The sequence below is a fragment of the Scyliorhinus canicula genome, chromosome 6 (genome assembly GCF_902713615.1).
Source record: "Scyliorhinus canicula chromosome 6, sScyCan1.1, whole genome shotgun sequence".
In the NCBI taxonomy this organism is placed as follows: domain Eukaryota; kingdom Metazoa; phylum Chordata; class Chondrichthyes; order Carcharhiniformes; family Scyliorhinidae; genus Scyliorhinus; species Scyliorhinus canicula.
Window position 1 is genome coordinate 74,841,937 of NC_052151.1, and position 18,752 is coordinate 74,860,688.

Genomic DNA, 18,752 nt, shown 5'->3' on the forward strand with positions numbered 1-18,752 from the left:
CCTCCGTCCGCCCGCCTCTCTGTCTCCCTCTGCCCACACGCCTGTCTCCCTCCGCCCGCCCGGCTGCCTGTCTCCCTCCGCCCGCCCGGCCTGCCTGTCTCCCTCCGCCCACCCGCCTGCCTGTCTCCCTCCGCCCGCCCGCCTGCCTGTCTCCCTCGCCCGCCCGCCTGCCTGTCTCCCTCCGCCCGCCCGCCTGCCTGTCTCCCTCCGCCCGCCCGCCTGCCTGTCTCCCTCCGCCCGCCCGCCTGCCTGTCTCCCTCGCCCGCCTGCCTGTCTCCCTCCGCCCGCCTGCCTGTCTCCCTCGCCCGCCTGTCTGTCTCCCCCGCCCGCCTGCCTGCCTCCCTCCCTCCCTCCGCCCGCCTACCTGTCTCCCTCCGCCCGCCTGCTTGCCTGTCTCCCTCCGCCTGCTTGTCTCCCTCCGCCTCCCGCCTGCCTGCCTCCCTCCGTCCCCCCGCCGACATGTCTCCCTCCCTCCGCCCGCCAGCCTGTCTCCCTCGCCCCGCCCACCAGCCTGTCTCCCTCGCCCGCCTGCCTGTCTCCCTCCGCCAGCCCGCCTGCCTGTCTCCCTCCGCCAGCCCGCCTGCCTGTCTCTCTCCGCCCGCCCACCTGCCTGTCTCCTCCGCCCGCCCGCCTACCTGTCTCCTCTGCCCGCCCGCCTGCCTGTCTCCTCTGCCCGCCCGCCTGCCTGTCTCCTCTGCCCGCCCGCCTACCTGTCTCCCTCTGTCCTCCCGCCTGCCTGTCTCCCTCTGGCCTCCCGCCTGCCTGTCTCCCTCCGTCCGCCCGCCTCTCTGTCTCCCTCCGCCCACCTCTCTATCTCCCTCTGCCCACACGCCTGTCTCCCTCCGCCCGCCCGCCTGCCTGCCTGCCTCCCTCCGCCTGTCAACAAGCCTGTCTCCCTCAGCCCGCCCGCCTGTCTCCCTCTGCCCGCCTGCCTGTCTCCCTCTGCCCACCCGCCTACCTGTCTCCCTCTGCCCGCCCGCCTACCTGTCTCCTCTGCCCGCCCGCCTACCTGTCTCCCTCCGCCAGCCCGCCTGTCTCCTTCCGCCCGCCCGCCTGCCTGTCTCCCTCCGCCCACCCGCTTGCCTGTCTCCCTCCGCCCGCCTGTTTGTCTCCCTCCGCCCGCCTGCCTGCCTGTCTCCTCCGCCCGCCCGCCTGCCTGTCTCCCTCCGCCCGCCCGCCAACCTGTCTCTCTCCGCCCGCCCGCCAACCTGTCTCTCTCCGCCCGCCCGCCAACCTGTCTCTCTCCGCCCGCCCCGCCAACCTGTCTCTCTCCGCCCGCCCGCCAGCCTGTCTACCTCCGCCCGCCTGCCAACCTGTCTCCCTCCGCCCGCCAACCTGTCTCCCTCCGCCCGCCTGCCTGTCTCCCTCCGCCAGCCCGCCTGCCTGTCTCCCTCCGCCCGCCCGCCTGCCTGTCTCCTCTGCCCGCCAGCCTACCTGTCTCCTCCGCCCGCTCGCCAGCCTGTCTCCCTCCGCCCGCCCGCCTGCCTGTCTCCCTCCGCCCACCCGCTTGCCTGTCTCCCTCCGCCCGCCTGTCTGTCTCCCTCCGCCCGCCCGCCTGCCTGTCTCCCTCCGCCCGCCCGCCTGCCTGCCTGTCTCCCTCCGCCTGCCTGTCTCCCTCCGCCTGCCTGTCTCCCTCCGCTCCGCCCGCCTACCTGTCTCCCTCCGCCCGCCCGCCAGCCTGTCTCCCTCCGCCCGCCCGCCAACCTGTCTCTCTCCGCCCGCCTGCCTGTCTCCCTCCGCCAGCCCGCCTGCCTGTCTCCCTCCGCCCGCCCGCCTGCCTGTCTCCTCTGCCCGCCAGCCTACCTGTCTCCTCTGCCCGCCCGCCTGCCTGTCTCCTCTACCCGCCCGCCTACCTGTCTCCCTCTGTCCTCCCGCCTGCCTGTCTCCCTCTGGCCTCCGCCTGCCTCTCTCCCTCCGTCCGCCCGCCTCTGTCTTCCTCCGCCTGCCTCTCTGTCTCCCTCCGCCCGCCTCTCTGTCTCCCTCTGCCCACACGCCTTGTCTCCCTCCACCCGCCGCCTGCCTGCCTCCCTCCGCCCGTCAACAAGCCTGTCTCCCTCAGCCTGCCCGCCAGCCTGTCTCTCTCTGCCCGCCTGCCTGTCTCCCTATGCCCACCCGCCTACCTGTCTCCTCTGCCCGCCCGCCTACCTGTCTCCTCTGCCCGCCCGCCTACCTGTCTCCTCTGCCCGCTCGCCTGCCTGTCTCCCTCCGCCCGCCCGCCTGCCTGTCTCCCTCTGCCCACCCGCCTGCCTGTCTCCCTCCGCCCGCCCCCCTGCCTGTCTCCCTCCGCCGCCTGCCTGTCTCCCTCCGCCCGCCCGCCTGCCTGTCTCCCTCCGCCCGCCCGCCTGCCTGTCTCCCTCCGCATGCCTGTCTACCTCCGCCCGCCTGCCTGTCTCCCTCCGCTCGCCTGCCTGTCTCCCTCCGCCCGCCCGCCTACCTGTCTCCCTCTGCCCGCCCACCTGCCTGTCTCCCTCTGCCCGCCCACCTGCTTGTCTCCCTCCGCCCGCCTGCCTGCCTGTTTCCCTCCGCCTGCCCGCCTGTCTCCCTCCGCCCACCCTCCTACCTGTCTGCCTCCGCCCGCCCTACTGCCTGTCTCCCTCCGTCCTTCGCCTGCCTGTCTCCCTCTGTCCTCCCGCCTGTCTGTCTCCCTCCGTCCTCCCGCCTGCCTGTCTCTCTCTCTCCGCCTGCCTCCTCCCTCCCTCCACCCACCTGCTTCCTTCTCTGTCTCCCTCCCCCCCCCTCTACCCACTTCTCTCAACTCACCTGCCAACCTCCCTCTGCCTGCTGCCCTACCTCCCTGTGTGCTACCTCCCTGTGTGCTGTACTCCCTCCCTCTTTGTCTGCCTCCTTGAAATTTATTCAAATTAGGTTTATCCTTTGTGGGCATGAAACTCGTGATGTTTCCCTCTGGATTTTCCACCTGCGTTGCCGTTCTCTCTGATCGTGAACGGAGGCTGAAAATTGCACACTCTGTCTTTGCGCTCTGCCCGTCTCTCTCGCGCGCTGCCGTTAGAAAATGTAGAAAATTCTTCTGAATACATTTTCACATTCTTTCCCCCGTTTATCCTTTGCGCTTTGATTATCCTAGGTTATATTATGATAATTAAAGTCACTGCTTAGAACTATTCTGTATTATAGATCAATTGGAATAAGAGATTAATTCAGAGTGTATTTCATCCATAGTGCTTTTTGATATGAAAGCCAAAAATAAAGTAAAAGGCTGTACTTTTAAAATAAGTTCTGTACAGAATTTAATCTTCGCATTATTTCTTCTAAATCTCTTAAATTCACAGGTGCTGTGAGTGTGGTGAGGAATTAATACCGTGCAATAAAAAGGTTCTTGCTCATTTACTGGATTTTCTGCAAAAGCATGCTACTAAGACCCATTCAGGTAAAACTTTTTGCATGTATCACTTTCAATGCAGCTGAACTCTATTCAGATGTGCTATGCCTAATTGACGAATCCTTAAGGGAATTTAGTGTGTCTGAGATCTAATTACATAATCTATATTTTATGACGTGGAAAAGAAACTGCACTTGTGTAGGACGTGATTCAGAAGTTAAATGAATGTTTGAGTATTTGTTGATGGAGATAATCAAACTGCTACATGTTGTACTGTTCAAATACATATTTTAATATTATTATGACCTTCACCTGATCATATTTCTACTCCAGTGCAATAGGATGGCCACATAGTAACCATCACAGATTCTATTTAACAATAAGTTTCATGAAATGTGCTTCAGATTATATTGGCCACAAATATGTGTGAAAATCTGTTGTAAATTGCTTCTCTTTTTGTCAGATGAAATAATTTTTGCAGTTCCTTTAATTAGTGGGATTGTCTTTGTTTACTGATACTTAATCCGACAGTAGTGCTCCCTATTGCAACCTATTTTTCGAGCGAAAACTGAATTTGATTACATTTTAAGATTTAAACTATTTTGATATGCCTTTTTGTAGGTGAGTAACATTTTATTTTGTCTGAATTTTCTCAAACCCTCACAATTGGCCGTCTGCCTTTTTTGTGTGCACAAATAGTTAAAATAGTTCATCAATATTTACCAAAGAGTTCATCAATAAGCAGGTCGTGTGGAAACATTTTTGATTTTGAGCAAGTTGTTACTGAACTGTAGAATAGGTGAAGAAACATACCAGAAGTAATGCAGTGCTGTAAGAGGTTATGGACATGGTGCTTCCAGGCAAGACTTCATCGAATCACAGAATCCTTACAGTGCAGAGGAGGCCATTTGGCCCATCGAGCCTGCACCGGCCTTCAAACTTCAGGAGCAAACCCTGAGTTAAAGGCATATTCCACTCGAATACTTGAATTATCCGTACAGGCAGGTTGTCTTCTCTGGGGAATGAAAGTCATCATTCCACCATTAATAAAAGAACATGTATTAAATTAATACACAAAGGCCACTGTGGTATTGTAAGGATGAAGAAAATAGCCAGGAGCTATTTTTGTTGGCAGGGGCAAGATGCTGAAATCGAGGAGAAGGCGGGAATGTGTTTGATTTGTGCAAAAGTGTGGATCCTGGTTGCACCTGAGGAAATGGCCAGACGAGGCCTGGCAACGGGTGCATATTAATTACGCTGGACTGTTGGAAGGACGCATGTTTCTCATTCTAGTGGATGTTCATTCGAAACGACCTGAATCTACTCCCCAGAAATCATAACAAAAATCACTCTCCTTGTAAACATACGCATGGCTTGAAAGAATGATGGTCTTATGACATATGGGCGGCACGATAGAACAGTGGTTAGCACTGTTGCTTCACGTGCCAGGGTCCAGGTTCGATTCCCGGCTTGGCTCACTGTCTGTGCAGAGTCTGCATGTTCTCCCCATGTCTGTGTGGGTTTTCTCCAGGTGCTCCGGTTTCTTTCCACAAGTCCCGAAAGTCGAGCTGTTAGGTAATTTGGACATGCTGAATGCTCCCTCTGTGTAGGCGAACAGTCGCCCGAATGTGGCGAATAGGGGCTTTTCACAGTAACTTCATTGCAGTAAAGATACTAAATTAATTAGTTGCCACCATGAAAACAGCTTCAGCAGAGAAAACAGTTGAGAAATTGGGTAAAATCTTCAGCAGATTTGGTTATCCTGAACAACTGAGTGATAATGGACCACAGTTCATATCTTCTCATCACCCTGCCAGAAATGGGATGGCAGAACATTTTGTACAGATGAAGAAACATTTGTTAAAAGTAACTAGAGAACAAGGTTTATTGTCTAATTTGAGTCAATTCCTTCTCGCATACAGGAATACTGTGCACTCAGCCACACAGGTTTCTCTAGTGTTGTTAATGGTTAAAAGCCAACTAAGTGCAGCATTTGACTTGCTGTAACCACCCAACACAAAATAAATTGTCACGGTAAAGCAATATGATCACGTCGTAAGGTGGGAGAACAAAGCGGAACATCCAGAAGAAGTTCTGGCAAGAAATTATACCACGAGTGCGAAGTGGATTCCTGCCACCATCTTAACACAGACCGGACTGGCCTCCTACATCGCACACACCCGAGACAATGTAATATGGAGAAGGCTTGCAGAAAATCTTTTGCTGACTCGAACCAATCTGCCAGAAACAGAACCAAAGAGTCCAAATCCAGCTGTGCCAAGAGCCAAACTGTCCTTCCCGAGAACCTGACACTGACCTAACAATTTGGGAAAACAACAGTTGTGAATCAAACATCGATTCAACCTCCAGTCACGTCGACCCCAGTTAAGATAACCACCGGCGACGCTCACACCAAGCAAAGACACCAGAGGTTCCGCAAGTACTAAAAATCAGACACCTGAGGTTCACCAACAACCTCTATTGACTGTTGCTGATTGATTAGTTATGTTGTTAATTGATAATGTATTCTGTTAACTATGTCAGGATCTTTGATTTTAAAGGAGAGGAAATATTGTGCATTCATAGTGTTTTTAGTGTTTCCCCACAAGTATCTTTGTAGCAGAACAGGGGCATTTTAAGAGAACGATTGCATGATATCATCGGAGATTGGCCGTTTTTATGGGGGGTGCAGGGAAAAGGGCAGTCTAACATTGCAGCCTGGAGTGTTAACATCTTCGAAATAAAGCTCTAGGTTTTGGTTAAACCTCCAAGGCCTGCTGACTCAATTTTGAATCCACCACAACCGTCATCTGATAATACAGGCAAAAGCAGAATTTACTATTTGGAAACTGACTTCCATCAATTGTTTAACTTCTTAAATAGTAAAACCGCTGATCCAGCTCTGATATATGGTGACGACGCTAGGCCTGGTTGTGAAGCTACTTTACTAGAAGAAAGGACAGACAAAGTAAATTATATACAAATTCAATATACTCTTCTATCAGGTCGTAAACAGATAGTTTCTAAGTATGCCTCTTCAGCTTACTGGGAGCAGTGAAAATCAGCATTTATGGGTTGTGCTGCCTGGTTCTTATTCAAGACATCATACTAATATTTGAAATGGTCAAACTCTTTATTTCATATGAATGTTGTATCTGGTTCTCGTGGAAAGCAAGTAACCTCGAAAAATAGGTTAATGAGTATGGTGCTGGATGATTCTCAAGTGGCTCTGCAGTGCATCTCAGAATCTCCGAGGTATTGATTTGCAAGGTATAAGGCGTGTCTGTTCTACCTGTTGATTTATATGTGGATTTTGCTGTCTGCCAGTTTTCGCTTGGACACCATTCTTCAGAATCTAGCTAATGGGGCTAAGGAAACTCGGGTCTTTCTCGTCTCTTCAATGTCAGCAACATCTTAGCAGAGATTATTTATATTTATCCCTCTTGATTTCTGCCTTGTTTCCCCATGCCCAAACCGCGCCACATACATATGTTATAGTAATGATGTATTGGGCACAGCAAGAGAACGGTGGGGCATTAGAATTCTCTTTATAGTAGCATGATCCAAACATTTACATACAAGATGGATATTGTAGCCATCTGATCGAAGGTTGTCAAATATATTTTGTTATTTAAATGATCTACTTACACTCCAAACAATTGCTAAACTCAATTTTCAGTCATAACTCAAATGTAATCTATTCCAAAATATATATTCAATTTTATTGAATGTAATTTATTATATTGTGCATTACTATTCTATATTGATGCAACATGTGCTTTATTGTTATTTTTGGATTCAACCAAAAAAAAAGATTTTTTATCTCCCATTCAGCTACTATATCATTTTATATTGCCTTGCATCATTATCCCTGTCAAGTGCAGGCTTCGATTGGCAGTTTAATCTCTCTTCTGAGTCTGGCTGTAGATTCAAGCCCCACGCCAGAAAATTGACTGTGTAGCGCTGTCGGAAGATGGTCTGGTTATTGTTAGAAAAGTAAGAGTAGAACTAAGAGAAGGCATTCAGTTGGATAATGGAAGAGAGGTGTTTAAGAAGATTGTGCTTATGACCGTGTGAAAGGCCAAAAAGAATGAGGAAGGACAGTAGAGGCAGCTGAATGGATAGTCTTTGTCTTAGTAACAGATATCCATGTGTCCCCATGTATTTGTTGGAGTTGAGGGGGAAGAGTCCAGGGGATAGTGTTTAAAGTAGAAGTAGTGGAGAAAGATCCAAATGTCATCTTCAGATTTTAGGATGATGCTGCAAAGGTGAGTAATTGTGGCGGGGTAGGGCGATGCTTAATATTTCTTGAAATGGTTCAAACAGATCGGCGTTGGATGGCTAAATCAGTTGTGTGGCAGAATGTTCAAGTCTGTGCCCCTTCAACCTGAGGTAGTGAAGATATGGGGCCACGCCATTTGAGTATGACCAGGGCACGAGGAGTTGGTGGAGTGTTTGGGAGCCCCAATTGGGCTGGGGGAGATTATAGATAGACTGGGAGCGATGCAATCGGGTAAGGCCATGGGCCCTGATGGATACCTGGTTGAGTTTTATAAAAATGTTTTCCGGGCTATTGGGGCCACTCCTGGTAAAGGCTTTTAATGAGTCCAAGGAGATGGGAGTGCTCCTCCAAACTTTTTCGGAGGCATTGATTTCCCTTATTTTGGACCAGGATAAGGATCCGGAGAGCTGTGGGTCGTATAGGCTAATCTCCCTGTTCAATGTGGATGCAAAATTGTTGGCAAAGATCTTGGCCATGCGCATAGAAGATTGAGTTCCGGGGATAATAGGGGAGGACCAGACGGTATTTGTGAAGGGACGACACCTGAAGTCCAACATTAGGCGGCTCCTAAACTTAATAATGATGCCTGCAGAGGGGCGCGAGGTCGTGGTGGTGGTGGCCATGGATGCAGAAAAGGCCTTCGATTGGGTGGAGTGGAAGTACCTGTGGGATGTCTTGGGAAGGTTTGAGTTCAGGCAGGGATTTGTGGATTGGGTCCAGTTGTTATATCAGGCACTGGTGGCGAATGTAAGGACCGAGCGGGTTCGATCAGAGTATTTTAGTCTGTGCAGGGGGACAAGGCAGGGGTGTCCACTCTCCCCATTACTGTTTGCCCTGGCCATAGACCCTTTGCCAGTGGCATTGAACATTTGGCGGGGGATAGTGAGGGGGGGTGTGGAACATTGGGTCTCACTCTACGTGGATGATTTACCCCTTTAGATAACAGACTTGTTGGGGGGTATCGCAGGAATTATGGGAATACTGGTGAAATTTGGCCGGTTCTCAGGTTACAAACTGAATATGGGCAAGAGTGAGTTTTTGCGATCCAGGCAAGGGGGTAGGGGCAGGAGAGGAGACTGAGGGAGATGGCGTTTAGAGTGGTGGGAAGGAGTTTTAGGTACTTGGGGATTCGGGTGGCAAGGGACCGGGGTCATCTTCATAAACTAAATTTGGGTAGGGTGATTGAGCAAATGAAAGAAGACTTCCGTAGGTGGGACATGCTCCCGCTGTCATCGGCTGGGAGGGTACAGACTGTGAAGATGACAGTCCTCCTGAGATTGCTGTTTGTGTTCCAGTGTCTCCCAAACTCCATCCCCGAGGCATTTTTTTTGGAAGATGAATGCGGCGATCTCAGGTTTGGTTTAGCTTACCAGGGGCTGGTTTAGCTCACCAGGGGCTGGTTTAGCTCACTGGGCTAAATCGCTGGCCTTTAAAGCAGACCATTTCATTTATATGGGCCGTGAAAGCCCTGAGGGTGAAGAAGGTCCTTCTTAAGTGGGCGTGAACTTTATTAACTATTGCTGGGCGGCCAATATTTCGATGATTAGGAAATGGGTGGTGGGGGAGGGGTCGGTGTGGAAGCGAGTGGAGGCGGCACCTTGCAATGGCACGAGTCTGAAGGCTCTGTTAACGGCACCTCCGCTGTTCTCTCTGGTCCAGTGGTAGTGGCAGCCCTGAGAGTATGGGGGCAATGGAGGCAACACATGAGACTGGAGGGGGTGTCGGTATGGTCACCGACGTGTGTTAATCACTGGTTTGCTCGGGAGGGAGGGGGGGGTTTGCTGGACGGGGGCTTTATGAGGTGGCAGCGGGCAGGGATTGAAAAATTTGGGGATTTCTTCATTGAGGAGGGTTTCCCGAGCCTGGAGGAGCTAGAGGAGGAGGAGTTTGAATTACCGGTTGGGAATGATTCCAGTACCTGCAGGTATGGGATTTTGTCTGGAGGCAAGTTCCAAGCTTCCCTCTAAGGGGACTACAGGATAAGGTGATGTCTAAAACAAGAGTGGGGGAGGGGAGGGTCTCAGAAATAGATAAGGGACAGATGGAGTGGGAAGTGGCCCCAATCGGGGAGGTGAATAGGAAGGGGGAGGGGAGTTGAAAGTCGGGCTATGGGAGAAGGTCCTGAGGAGAGTCAATGCATCCCCGTCGTGTGCCAGCCCAGCCTCATCCAGTTCAAGGTGGTCCACAGGGCTCATATGACGGTGGCCCGGATGAGTAGTTTTTTTGAGGAGGTGGAGGACAGATGTGGGTGGTGCAGGGGAAGTCCGGTGAATCATGTACATTTGTTTTTGGGCATGCTCGAAGCTGAGGGGATTTTGGTAGGGATTCTCAGAAGTCATGTCAGAGGCCTTGGAAGGGAGGGTGACTCCGGGTCCAGAGGTGGCAATATTTGTAGTGTTGGAAGATCCATAAGCCCGGGGGGAAGAGAGGCTGACGTTTTGGTCTTTGCCTCCCTGGTGTCCCGGAGACGGATTTTGCTAGGATGGAGGGACTCGGAGCCTCCAAAGTCAGGGGTGTGGGTCAGTGACATGGCAGGGTTTCTCAGGCTGCAGAAGATTAAGTTCGCCTTAAGTGGTCCATTACATGGGTTCGCTCGGAGGTGACAGCCGTTCATCGACTTTGTTAAGGAAAACTAACCGTCAGCAGGAGGGGGGAGGGGAATGGGGGAGGAGGAAAGGGGAGGCATGGGGGGGAACGGGAATGGGGGGGAGGAGGAAAGGGGAGGCATTGAAGTGAAGAATAAGGCAGGAAATCTAATATATGGGTAGCTAGGAGTTAGAGCGGGTGAAGTTGGGTCTGTTATTGTGGGGGTTTTGCGTTGTTGGACCGCTCTGTTGTTTAGAATGTTAAAATGTAAAAATTATAAATGCCTCAATAAAATATTTTCTAAATAAAAAGAGCGTATGACCAGGGCTGAAGTAAGGAAGGGTTTTAATAGGAACAGTAACGCAAAAGAAAGAAACCGAGGCGTGATTGAGCAGAGCAACAGCTGAAGATGTTGTGTCATAAATGAAGGTGCAAAGGCTAGGCAGTTGGGAATCAGAAGGTGTCTCAGAGAGAGATTTCTCCAGATTGTGTGCAGGAAGAAGTAATGTTGAAAGGAACTAGGGGATGTGAATGACAAGGAGCTGATTGGACTTGGCCTTGTCTTCATCAAAATGCAAGTAGAGACCACATGAGACGGTAATGTCAGGAAGGTGACCTTGGATATGATGAGAGTTTATATGAAGGAAGAGATTAAGGGAGTACAAGACGGTAGTTTCAAGGTGACTTGAGATGAAAATAGTAATTACCAAGGAGAAGTCATTCTGTGCAGAGACTCCCAGGAAAGGAGTGTGATTATCTCAGCAAGATACTAGAGGTAGGGCTAAGGGAGTTGGGGGTGGAGGTTGTAGAAAATGACAATTTAAAAGGAGAGCCAAGAGGATTGGAACAAGTTGAAATATTCAGGAGGAGGAGACAATGGCAGAGGCATAGGGGAAGATAACAACCAGAGCAAAGCCGACATGGACTCCATGAGCTGAATGGCCTACTTCTGTACTGTTTTGATTCTATGATCCCCACAGAACTGTAGTTTAGTAGAATACAGAAGGAGGTCATTCGACCCATTTTGCACATTTTGTAATAGGGCATTCCAGGTAATCCTACTTATGTTTTTTTGAAATAGGTAATTTTAAAAAAAATCACCCAGTTAAGTTGCTGGAAGAGTATAGCAGCATGGATCAAGTGATTGGTCTGTAACAAACAGATGCATTAAAAAAAGGTGGGTAAAGATGGTTGGAATGGATCGATTAGGTTTACAGAAGAGAACCCAAACTCATTATTTTCATAATATAGTTATCAATTGTCAATCTATAAAAATGACATCCATACTCCCATCAGTTAAAATCAGAATAAATTCCATATGAAATTAGTTTGTCCAGAATAATTGGTGGTGACAGCGTATGCATGCATTGACGTTTAATATTTCATTTTATCACTTTGTGCACAGTAAACCAAGACTTCCCATAAAAACTCACCAAAAAAGCAAAATATCACAGCATCTGGGAGAAATATAAAGGAAGTAGGTTGTCAGTAAATTCTCTTGTTTTCTATGTGATCTCCATTGTACTTGGCTTCAGCTGCAAAAATGTTCTAATTATATTATTACTACATGAATGGTTGCAGTAATTACATTAATCGGTTGAAATCACCCCTTCTACCTCCATGCTGGGATCCCAAAAGAATGTAAACAGCTGCTAACAATGCTTTGCCAATTCAGTGGCTCACTGTAACTAGCCCAGCTTCGTTTAGGGAACACTGTCCGATTGTCAGAGAAAAGAGAGATCTCATTAGCCATATAAAAAGATGAGGCCAAGGGCTTTTTTTCAAGATGTGCCACCCAGAATGTTGTACTCTTGAGTCGGATAGCAAGGCAACTGTAGCTTTACAGGTTGTAGTTCACAAAGTTGGTTACTGCCAAAACAGGTGCAGTACTGGCAGTGTAATATACTTGTATGTTTTTTCATGTTTAATGTGTTTGTGCACTATATTAAATCATTAACACTGCAAACAAATGGTTCTTCAGTCGGTATTAATAAGATAAATATTTGTAAATTATCTTAAAACCTACTTTGAGATCCTTAATTTTAGAAAATAAACATTTTAGTGTTATTGGATTTCAAATTTCCATCAAGATTATTGTGCTTGGATGGAAAAAGATATTTTAAAGCGTGATTTGAAGGTTATCTTTCAATTATTTTGTAATTTTACCTCATCTGCTGTCTGAGAACTGGAGCTTTATTTATCATAGGCCAGCATCAGTTTTATTGGAAGCAGTTTCTGTAGAGGTTTGGTGTTCACCATTTTTATTTAAAAAGTACCAATAATGAGTAGTGTTATGGGTGGCTAGAGATGAATTTTAAGGGTTGGAGCACTTAAGCCAAATTTCACATGAATGGCTGCCCTTTCATGAAGCTTTGTCTCATATGTGCTTGTGAGAATTCCATTATCGTGCTACAGTTCACTTAATGTTTTAAGCAGGCAACAGTACTCTCTTATAAATGTTTGTTAAACCAAACGGGCCAAATCAAAAGAATTGCTGATCTTAGTGCTGAATCTCATGGCCTCAAATTGAAAATATTTCTGTATAATAGAAATGTCTAACATGAGCACATAATCCCCATGTTGCTCAAGAATGGCTTTTTAACCTTTTCAACAAGATGGAGAGTAAAGCTGTACAACTCAGTGACTGCAGTATTCCAATTACTGCCCACTGACGAGAGAAGTGCCATTTTATGTGGGAGTACAATTTTTAATGAAGTGAGACTGGTGTTTAGTTGTGAGTGGGACCAGTAATTACAAGTGAGACTGATATTTTCTGCAGAACAAGGAGCGCTGGTGAATGTGAACTGGCGATTTTGTTACATTTCAATGTCGGAATGACAGCTTTAATGTGATTGGTTTTGACAATATTGTGGAATTCCGGGCTTAATTCCTTTTACGGGTGTAAATCTGTTGTAGAATGATGAAAATTTTAATATTCATTATATGCACTATCTTAGCCTGGTATTTTATTCCTTTGAGTAGAGAAGAAAGAATACAAGTAGAACAGAATCTGCAAGCTATAGAATCTCTACGTGCAGATGGAGACTATTCAGCCCATCGAGTTTGTACCGACTCTCTGAAAGGGCACCGTACCTTGGCCCACTCCCCCATAACCCCACATAAGCTACACATCCCTGGGCACTAAGCGGCAATTTTATCATGGCCAATCCACCTAACCTGCACATCTTTAGACTCTGGGAGGAAATCGGAGCACCCGGAGGAAGCCCAAGCAAACATGGGGAGAAAATGCAAGCTGCCTACAGACAGTCACCTAAGGTTGGAGTTGAACCCGGGACCCTGCCGCTTAGAGGCTGCAGTGCTAGCCACTGTGTCACCATGCCGCTTACAGGAGGAGGGGGGCTTTTCGGGTCACCACGTACTTGGGGGAATTGGAGGGACCCAGGGGGTGGGGAGCTGAAATGCGATGCTGAAGGAGGTGGTGGGGGGCTGATGACCACCAATGGATCTACTATTTCTCAGGCCACTTCCTTAAATTCTCTGGGATGAAGATTATCAGGCCCTGGAGATTTATCCGCCTTCAATCCCATTAATTTTCCATAAACCATTTCTCTACTAATACTAATTTCCTTCAGCTTCTCATTAAAACTTCTGGTACATTATTCATGTCTTGCTTTGTGAAGTCAGAAACAAAGTACAAATTTAGTTCCTCAGCCATTTCTTTGTTCTTGGTTATGAATTCCCCTGTTTCTGACTGTAAGGGGCCTACATTCATTTTTATCAATCTTTTTCTCTTTACACACCTATAGAAACTTATACAGTCAGTTTTTATGTTCCCCGCTAGCTTATTTTCATATTGTATTTTCCTGTTATTAATCAATTCCTTGGTCCGCCTTTGTTGAATTTTAACATTCCTAATCCTCAGGTCTATTGCCTGTTACAATTGTTGGAAAATAATACAGGTAAATCCGTTTCTACGTACTACCAATTTACTGAGAATGCCAGTTTTACGGGCAGTCTTGCAACTTGTACTACATTGTGGTTGTTTGTCAAATAGTGGGTTGTTTTAAAGAGTTATTGCTGGTATAGCGAGTTCAGTTTAATGCTGGGCTGTACTGATCTGTGGGAGACTCTGATGATTGGTACTAGAGCACCTCTATGACAATTTGCAGCTACGTAACAGGTCTGGAAAATTTAAAGACATGGATTGGTAGCAATCTGTTCAAATTAGCCATACTGAATCAGGTAAGTTTAATGATCTGGCAAAGGTTGGCGCAAAAATCAAAAACAACAGCATCCAATTAAGCAGAGAGGCGATACTGAGCCATGTAGAGAAATTTGGAAATAAAAACACAATACAGTTTTTAAGGAAAATCCGTTTTACGGAATGAATATGGTAAAAACAAGATTTATTGTAGTTAGTTTTTATTCTGCGTTCAAACCTGTGAGTGATTTGACAATATTCTTGTTGGAATCAAAAGTTTATTTTCTTTGAAGAATAGTTTATAAAGTCCCATATAAGGGCTCCAAACTGTTGCCTTTACTGATCGGATTTGCTGAAAGAATGCAGTCTCTTTATATTTGTAACACAAAAGAACTGTGGGAAATAAACCCTGGTGCTATGGAGTGCTATCACCGCAAGTACATTTAGACTATGGGGATAATATATTTTATTGCCCTTTAAAAGAACTATGTAGTTACTAACAAATCGATGTGTCTGTAGAAGGATGTGTAGAATTTTAAGAATCTTGATTTAAGTTAAAATATTTTTAATGCAGCATGCACTATGGGTTTATTTTCCGGCCGTTCATTCCAGTCCCACTGGCAGCAAAACCCACCGTGGATTTCCCGGTGGCGAGGCTGGATTCAGTGGGAAGTCCCATTGGCGGGCTGTACCATGGGTCACTTACCATGGCGTGAAACATGTTTTTTTGGGGGGGGCATGGAAAATAACCCCCTGCCCAATCAAAACCTGCAGGTAATCAGGATGTACTGGAAATGCTGTTGAACTAAATTCCGAGTTTCAAGTCATTATATATCAGACTTCATGGATATATGTAAATCTAAAATGTTATTTAGCTTTTTTTTTCTTCTTCAAATATGCCACTCATACGCATATACCACCCCAACAACCATTGTACTGCTGGTACTTAGAATTTACTTTGTCATTTTTGTATTTCAAACTATGAATGGTTATTATATATAGGAAAATAATTTGACAAAATTGTGGGATATCTGTAAGGGAAAATTGCTCGAAATAATGGTTGGTTTTCTTGTAATCCCAGGTAGCATTTCCTGTGGCCAGTATTAATCAGCATGTTCTAATGTGCCGGCAATCTGCTTCTCATCGCACATCAAATGGGAAAGGAAATTTCCCAGTTACCGTAACAGCTGGCCACACAGCCAGCAAGCACCAGCACCATTTAAGTTTAGAGTTCAGACTTGCGTACTAGTAAAGGACGCAGAGCCCATGCCAACTGTACAAGCAGCTGTTACTTATTAATCAGCCCGAAACTATTTTTACTTGAAGGTAGATAACGGGCTGCAAAACTCCCAACAACCGGAGGAGGTGGTGGAAGCAGGGACGATAGTGATGTTTAAGAGGCATCTTGAAATTACATGAATAGGATGGGAATAGAGGTTTACGGACCCCGGAAGTATAGAAGGTTTTAGTTTAGGCGGGCAGCGTGGTTGGCGCAGGCTTGAAGGGCTGAAGGGCCTGTTCCTGTGCTGTACTTTTTGTTGTCTATCGAACTTCAAAAATTCAACTTCAACATATTAAAAGTAAAGTGGTTGTCAATAAATAAATTGAAAATTGTTGATTTGTAGGTAGAAATATGAGAGATCTGGCTCAAGATTTTAATGCTTCTCCGTTTTACATCACTTATTTCTGTTATAATTGGAAAGCTAATTGATGATGATCTATCAGTCGTCACAGGCAAATACCTCGTGATGAACAAAAAACTATACTTTTGTACTGTGTTTTCACGTAGAGGATTGTATTTGAGACATTTTATTTTCTCTGGGTATCTAAGTGATAAATTCAGCACTTCAGGATAAAGCTTTATCATCAGTACAAAAAATAATTCGTGGGTCGGGGTGCAACAGGGCAATTCTAACTTTTAGCTAATATAAGATGAACAATGTTGGATTGGCCACCCATTATGAATCGTGCCCAATTATCCTCTTTGGCTTCAGTGGGAAGGAAAATCAGATCGGTGTATAGTGGAGAGTGAATCAATATTGTCCGACTGAACACTTGCTAAAAGTTGAATTACCTCTTATCTCTGTGATGGCTGACCTCCAAGTAGAGGTTGCTTTTTTACCGATAATGAAGCCATGAACCCTTCTCCCCATTGTTAGCAGAAAGCCATTGAATGCTGAGAGACAGGTAACTAATTAAAAATAGTTAGATACCTAGCCCCAAATGTTAGTAGATTGCATTTCTGACTGGCAGTGCACATATATTGTAAGATACAATGGACGGCATGGTAGCACAGTGGTTAGCACAGTTGTTTCACAGCTCCAGGATCCTAGGTTCGATTCCCAGCTTGGGTCACTGTCTGTGCGGAGTCTGCACTTTCTCCCCATGTCTGCATGGGTTTCCTCCAGGTGCTCTGGTTTCCTCCCACAGTCCAAAGATGTGCAGGTTAGAACAGACAGTGCAGAAGGCCATTCAGCCCATCGCATCTGCACTGACCCACTTAAGCCCTCACTTCCACGCTATCCCCGGAACCCAATAGCCCCTCCTAACCTTTATGGTCACTAAGGGCAATTTGCCATGGCTGGAGTTGGCGAAAATGGTGGAGGATTATACTTTGCATATGGAGGCTGGTGGGGTGAAATGTGAGAATGAGGGGAGCTCTCCTTGTTCTGGGAGGGGTCAAGGGTAGTGGCACATGCTGTTGAGGGCCCTGTCAAGGAATACATTTTCGTAGATGTCATAGAATTTACACTGCAGCAGGATGCCATTCAGCCCATCGAGTCTGCACTGGCCCTTTGAAAGAGTACCCTACTTAAGCCCACACCTTCACCCCATCCTGTAACTCAGTAACCCCACCTAACCTTTTTGGACACTGAGGGCAATTTAGCAAGGCCAATCCACCGAACCTGCACATATTATTATCTTTGGACTTTGGGGGAAACCGGAGCACCCAGAGGAAACCCACACAGGCACTGGGAGAACGTGCAGACTCCACACAGACAGTGACCCAAGCCGGGAATCGAACCTGAGAGCCTGGAGCTGTGAAGCAACATTGCTAATCACTGTGCTACCATGCCACCCCCTTGAAGCACCACTTTGGAAAGTGACATTATCGGAACAAATGCAATGGAGGCGAAGGAGCTGAGGGAAAGGGAAGAAGTCCTTACAGGGTGTAGGGTGCGAAAGAGCTGTTGTCCAGATAGCTGTGGGAGACCGTGGGCTTGTAATGGATATTAGTAGATAGTCTATTGCCGGACATGGAGACAGAAAGGTCAAGAAAGGGAAGCCAGTATGGGATTTGGACCCGTGCTGTTGGCTTTGGTCTGCGTCAAAACTAGCTGTCCAGTTAACTGAGCTAAACAAGCCCACTACAGCCTATCAAACCTGCACGATAAAATAGCTACTGTAAATCTACACTGACCCCACTTCCCAGCACTTAGCCCAGAGCCTTGAACGTTGTGACATTTCAAATGCTCATCCAAATATTTTTTAAACATTGTGATGTTTCCTCCTTCAACTGCCCTCCCAGGAGTGAATTCCAGACTCCCACCACCGTCTGGGTGAAAATTGTTTTCCCTCAATGCCCTCTAAACCTCCTGCCTTTCACCTTAAAATGATGCGCCCTTGTTATTGACCCTTCAACAAAGGGAGAATAGCTGTTTCCTATCCATGCTGTCAATGCCCCTCATAATCTTATACACCTCAATCAGGCCCCCTCTCAGCCTTCTCTGATCCAAAGAAAACAACCTGAACTTATCCATCCTCTCTTCATAGCTAAAATACTCCATTACAGGCAACATCCTGGTGAATCTCTCTGCACCCTCTAGTGCAATTGCATCCTTCCTATAGTACTGTGACCAGAACTAAACACAGTACTTCAGCTGTGGCTTAACCAAAGTCCTGTACAGCTCCCTGCTCTTATAATCTATGCCGTGACTGACAAAGGCAAGTATCTTGTATACCTTAACGACCTATTCACCTGTCCTGCCGCCTTCAAGGACCCGTGGACAAGCACCCCAAGGTCCCTCTACTCTTCTGAGCTCCATAGTGTCCTGCCATTCCCTTGTGTTACTCCTTCCAAAGTGCATCACCTCACACTTTTCAGGGCTAAATTCCATCGTTTATATGTATATCACAAGCAATAAGGGACCCAACAGTGATCCCTGTGGGATGCCACTGCACACTGGCCTCCAGTCACACCATAAGACATAGGAGCAGAATTAGGCCACTCGAGTGCACCACCTTTCAATCATGGCTGATATTTTCTCATCCCCATTCTCCTGTCTTCTTCCCATAACCCCTGACCCCCTTATTAATCAAGAGCCTATCAAACTCGTGTCTTAAAGACACTCAGTGATTTGGCGATTTGGCCTCCACAGCCT

The 18,752-nt window shown here is 47.4% G+C and overlaps 1 protein-coding gene across 6 annotated transcripts in view; it reads left to right on the forward strand.

Moving 5' to 3' along the window:
* Positions 1 to 18,752, forward strand: part of usp45 (ubiquitin specific peptidase 45) — a 370,776-nt gene that overhangs the window by 73,842 nt on the left and 278,182 nt on the right. For all 6 annotated transcript variants that reach the window (XM_038799526.1, XM_038799531.1, XM_038799527.1 and 3 more), the window contains one exon: positions 3,291 to 3,388. In XM_038799526.1, the coding sequence (XP_038655454.1) occupies positions 3,291 to 3,388 (98 nt within the window). The remainder of the gene's footprint in view (positions 1 to 3,290; positions 3,389 to 18,752) is intronic.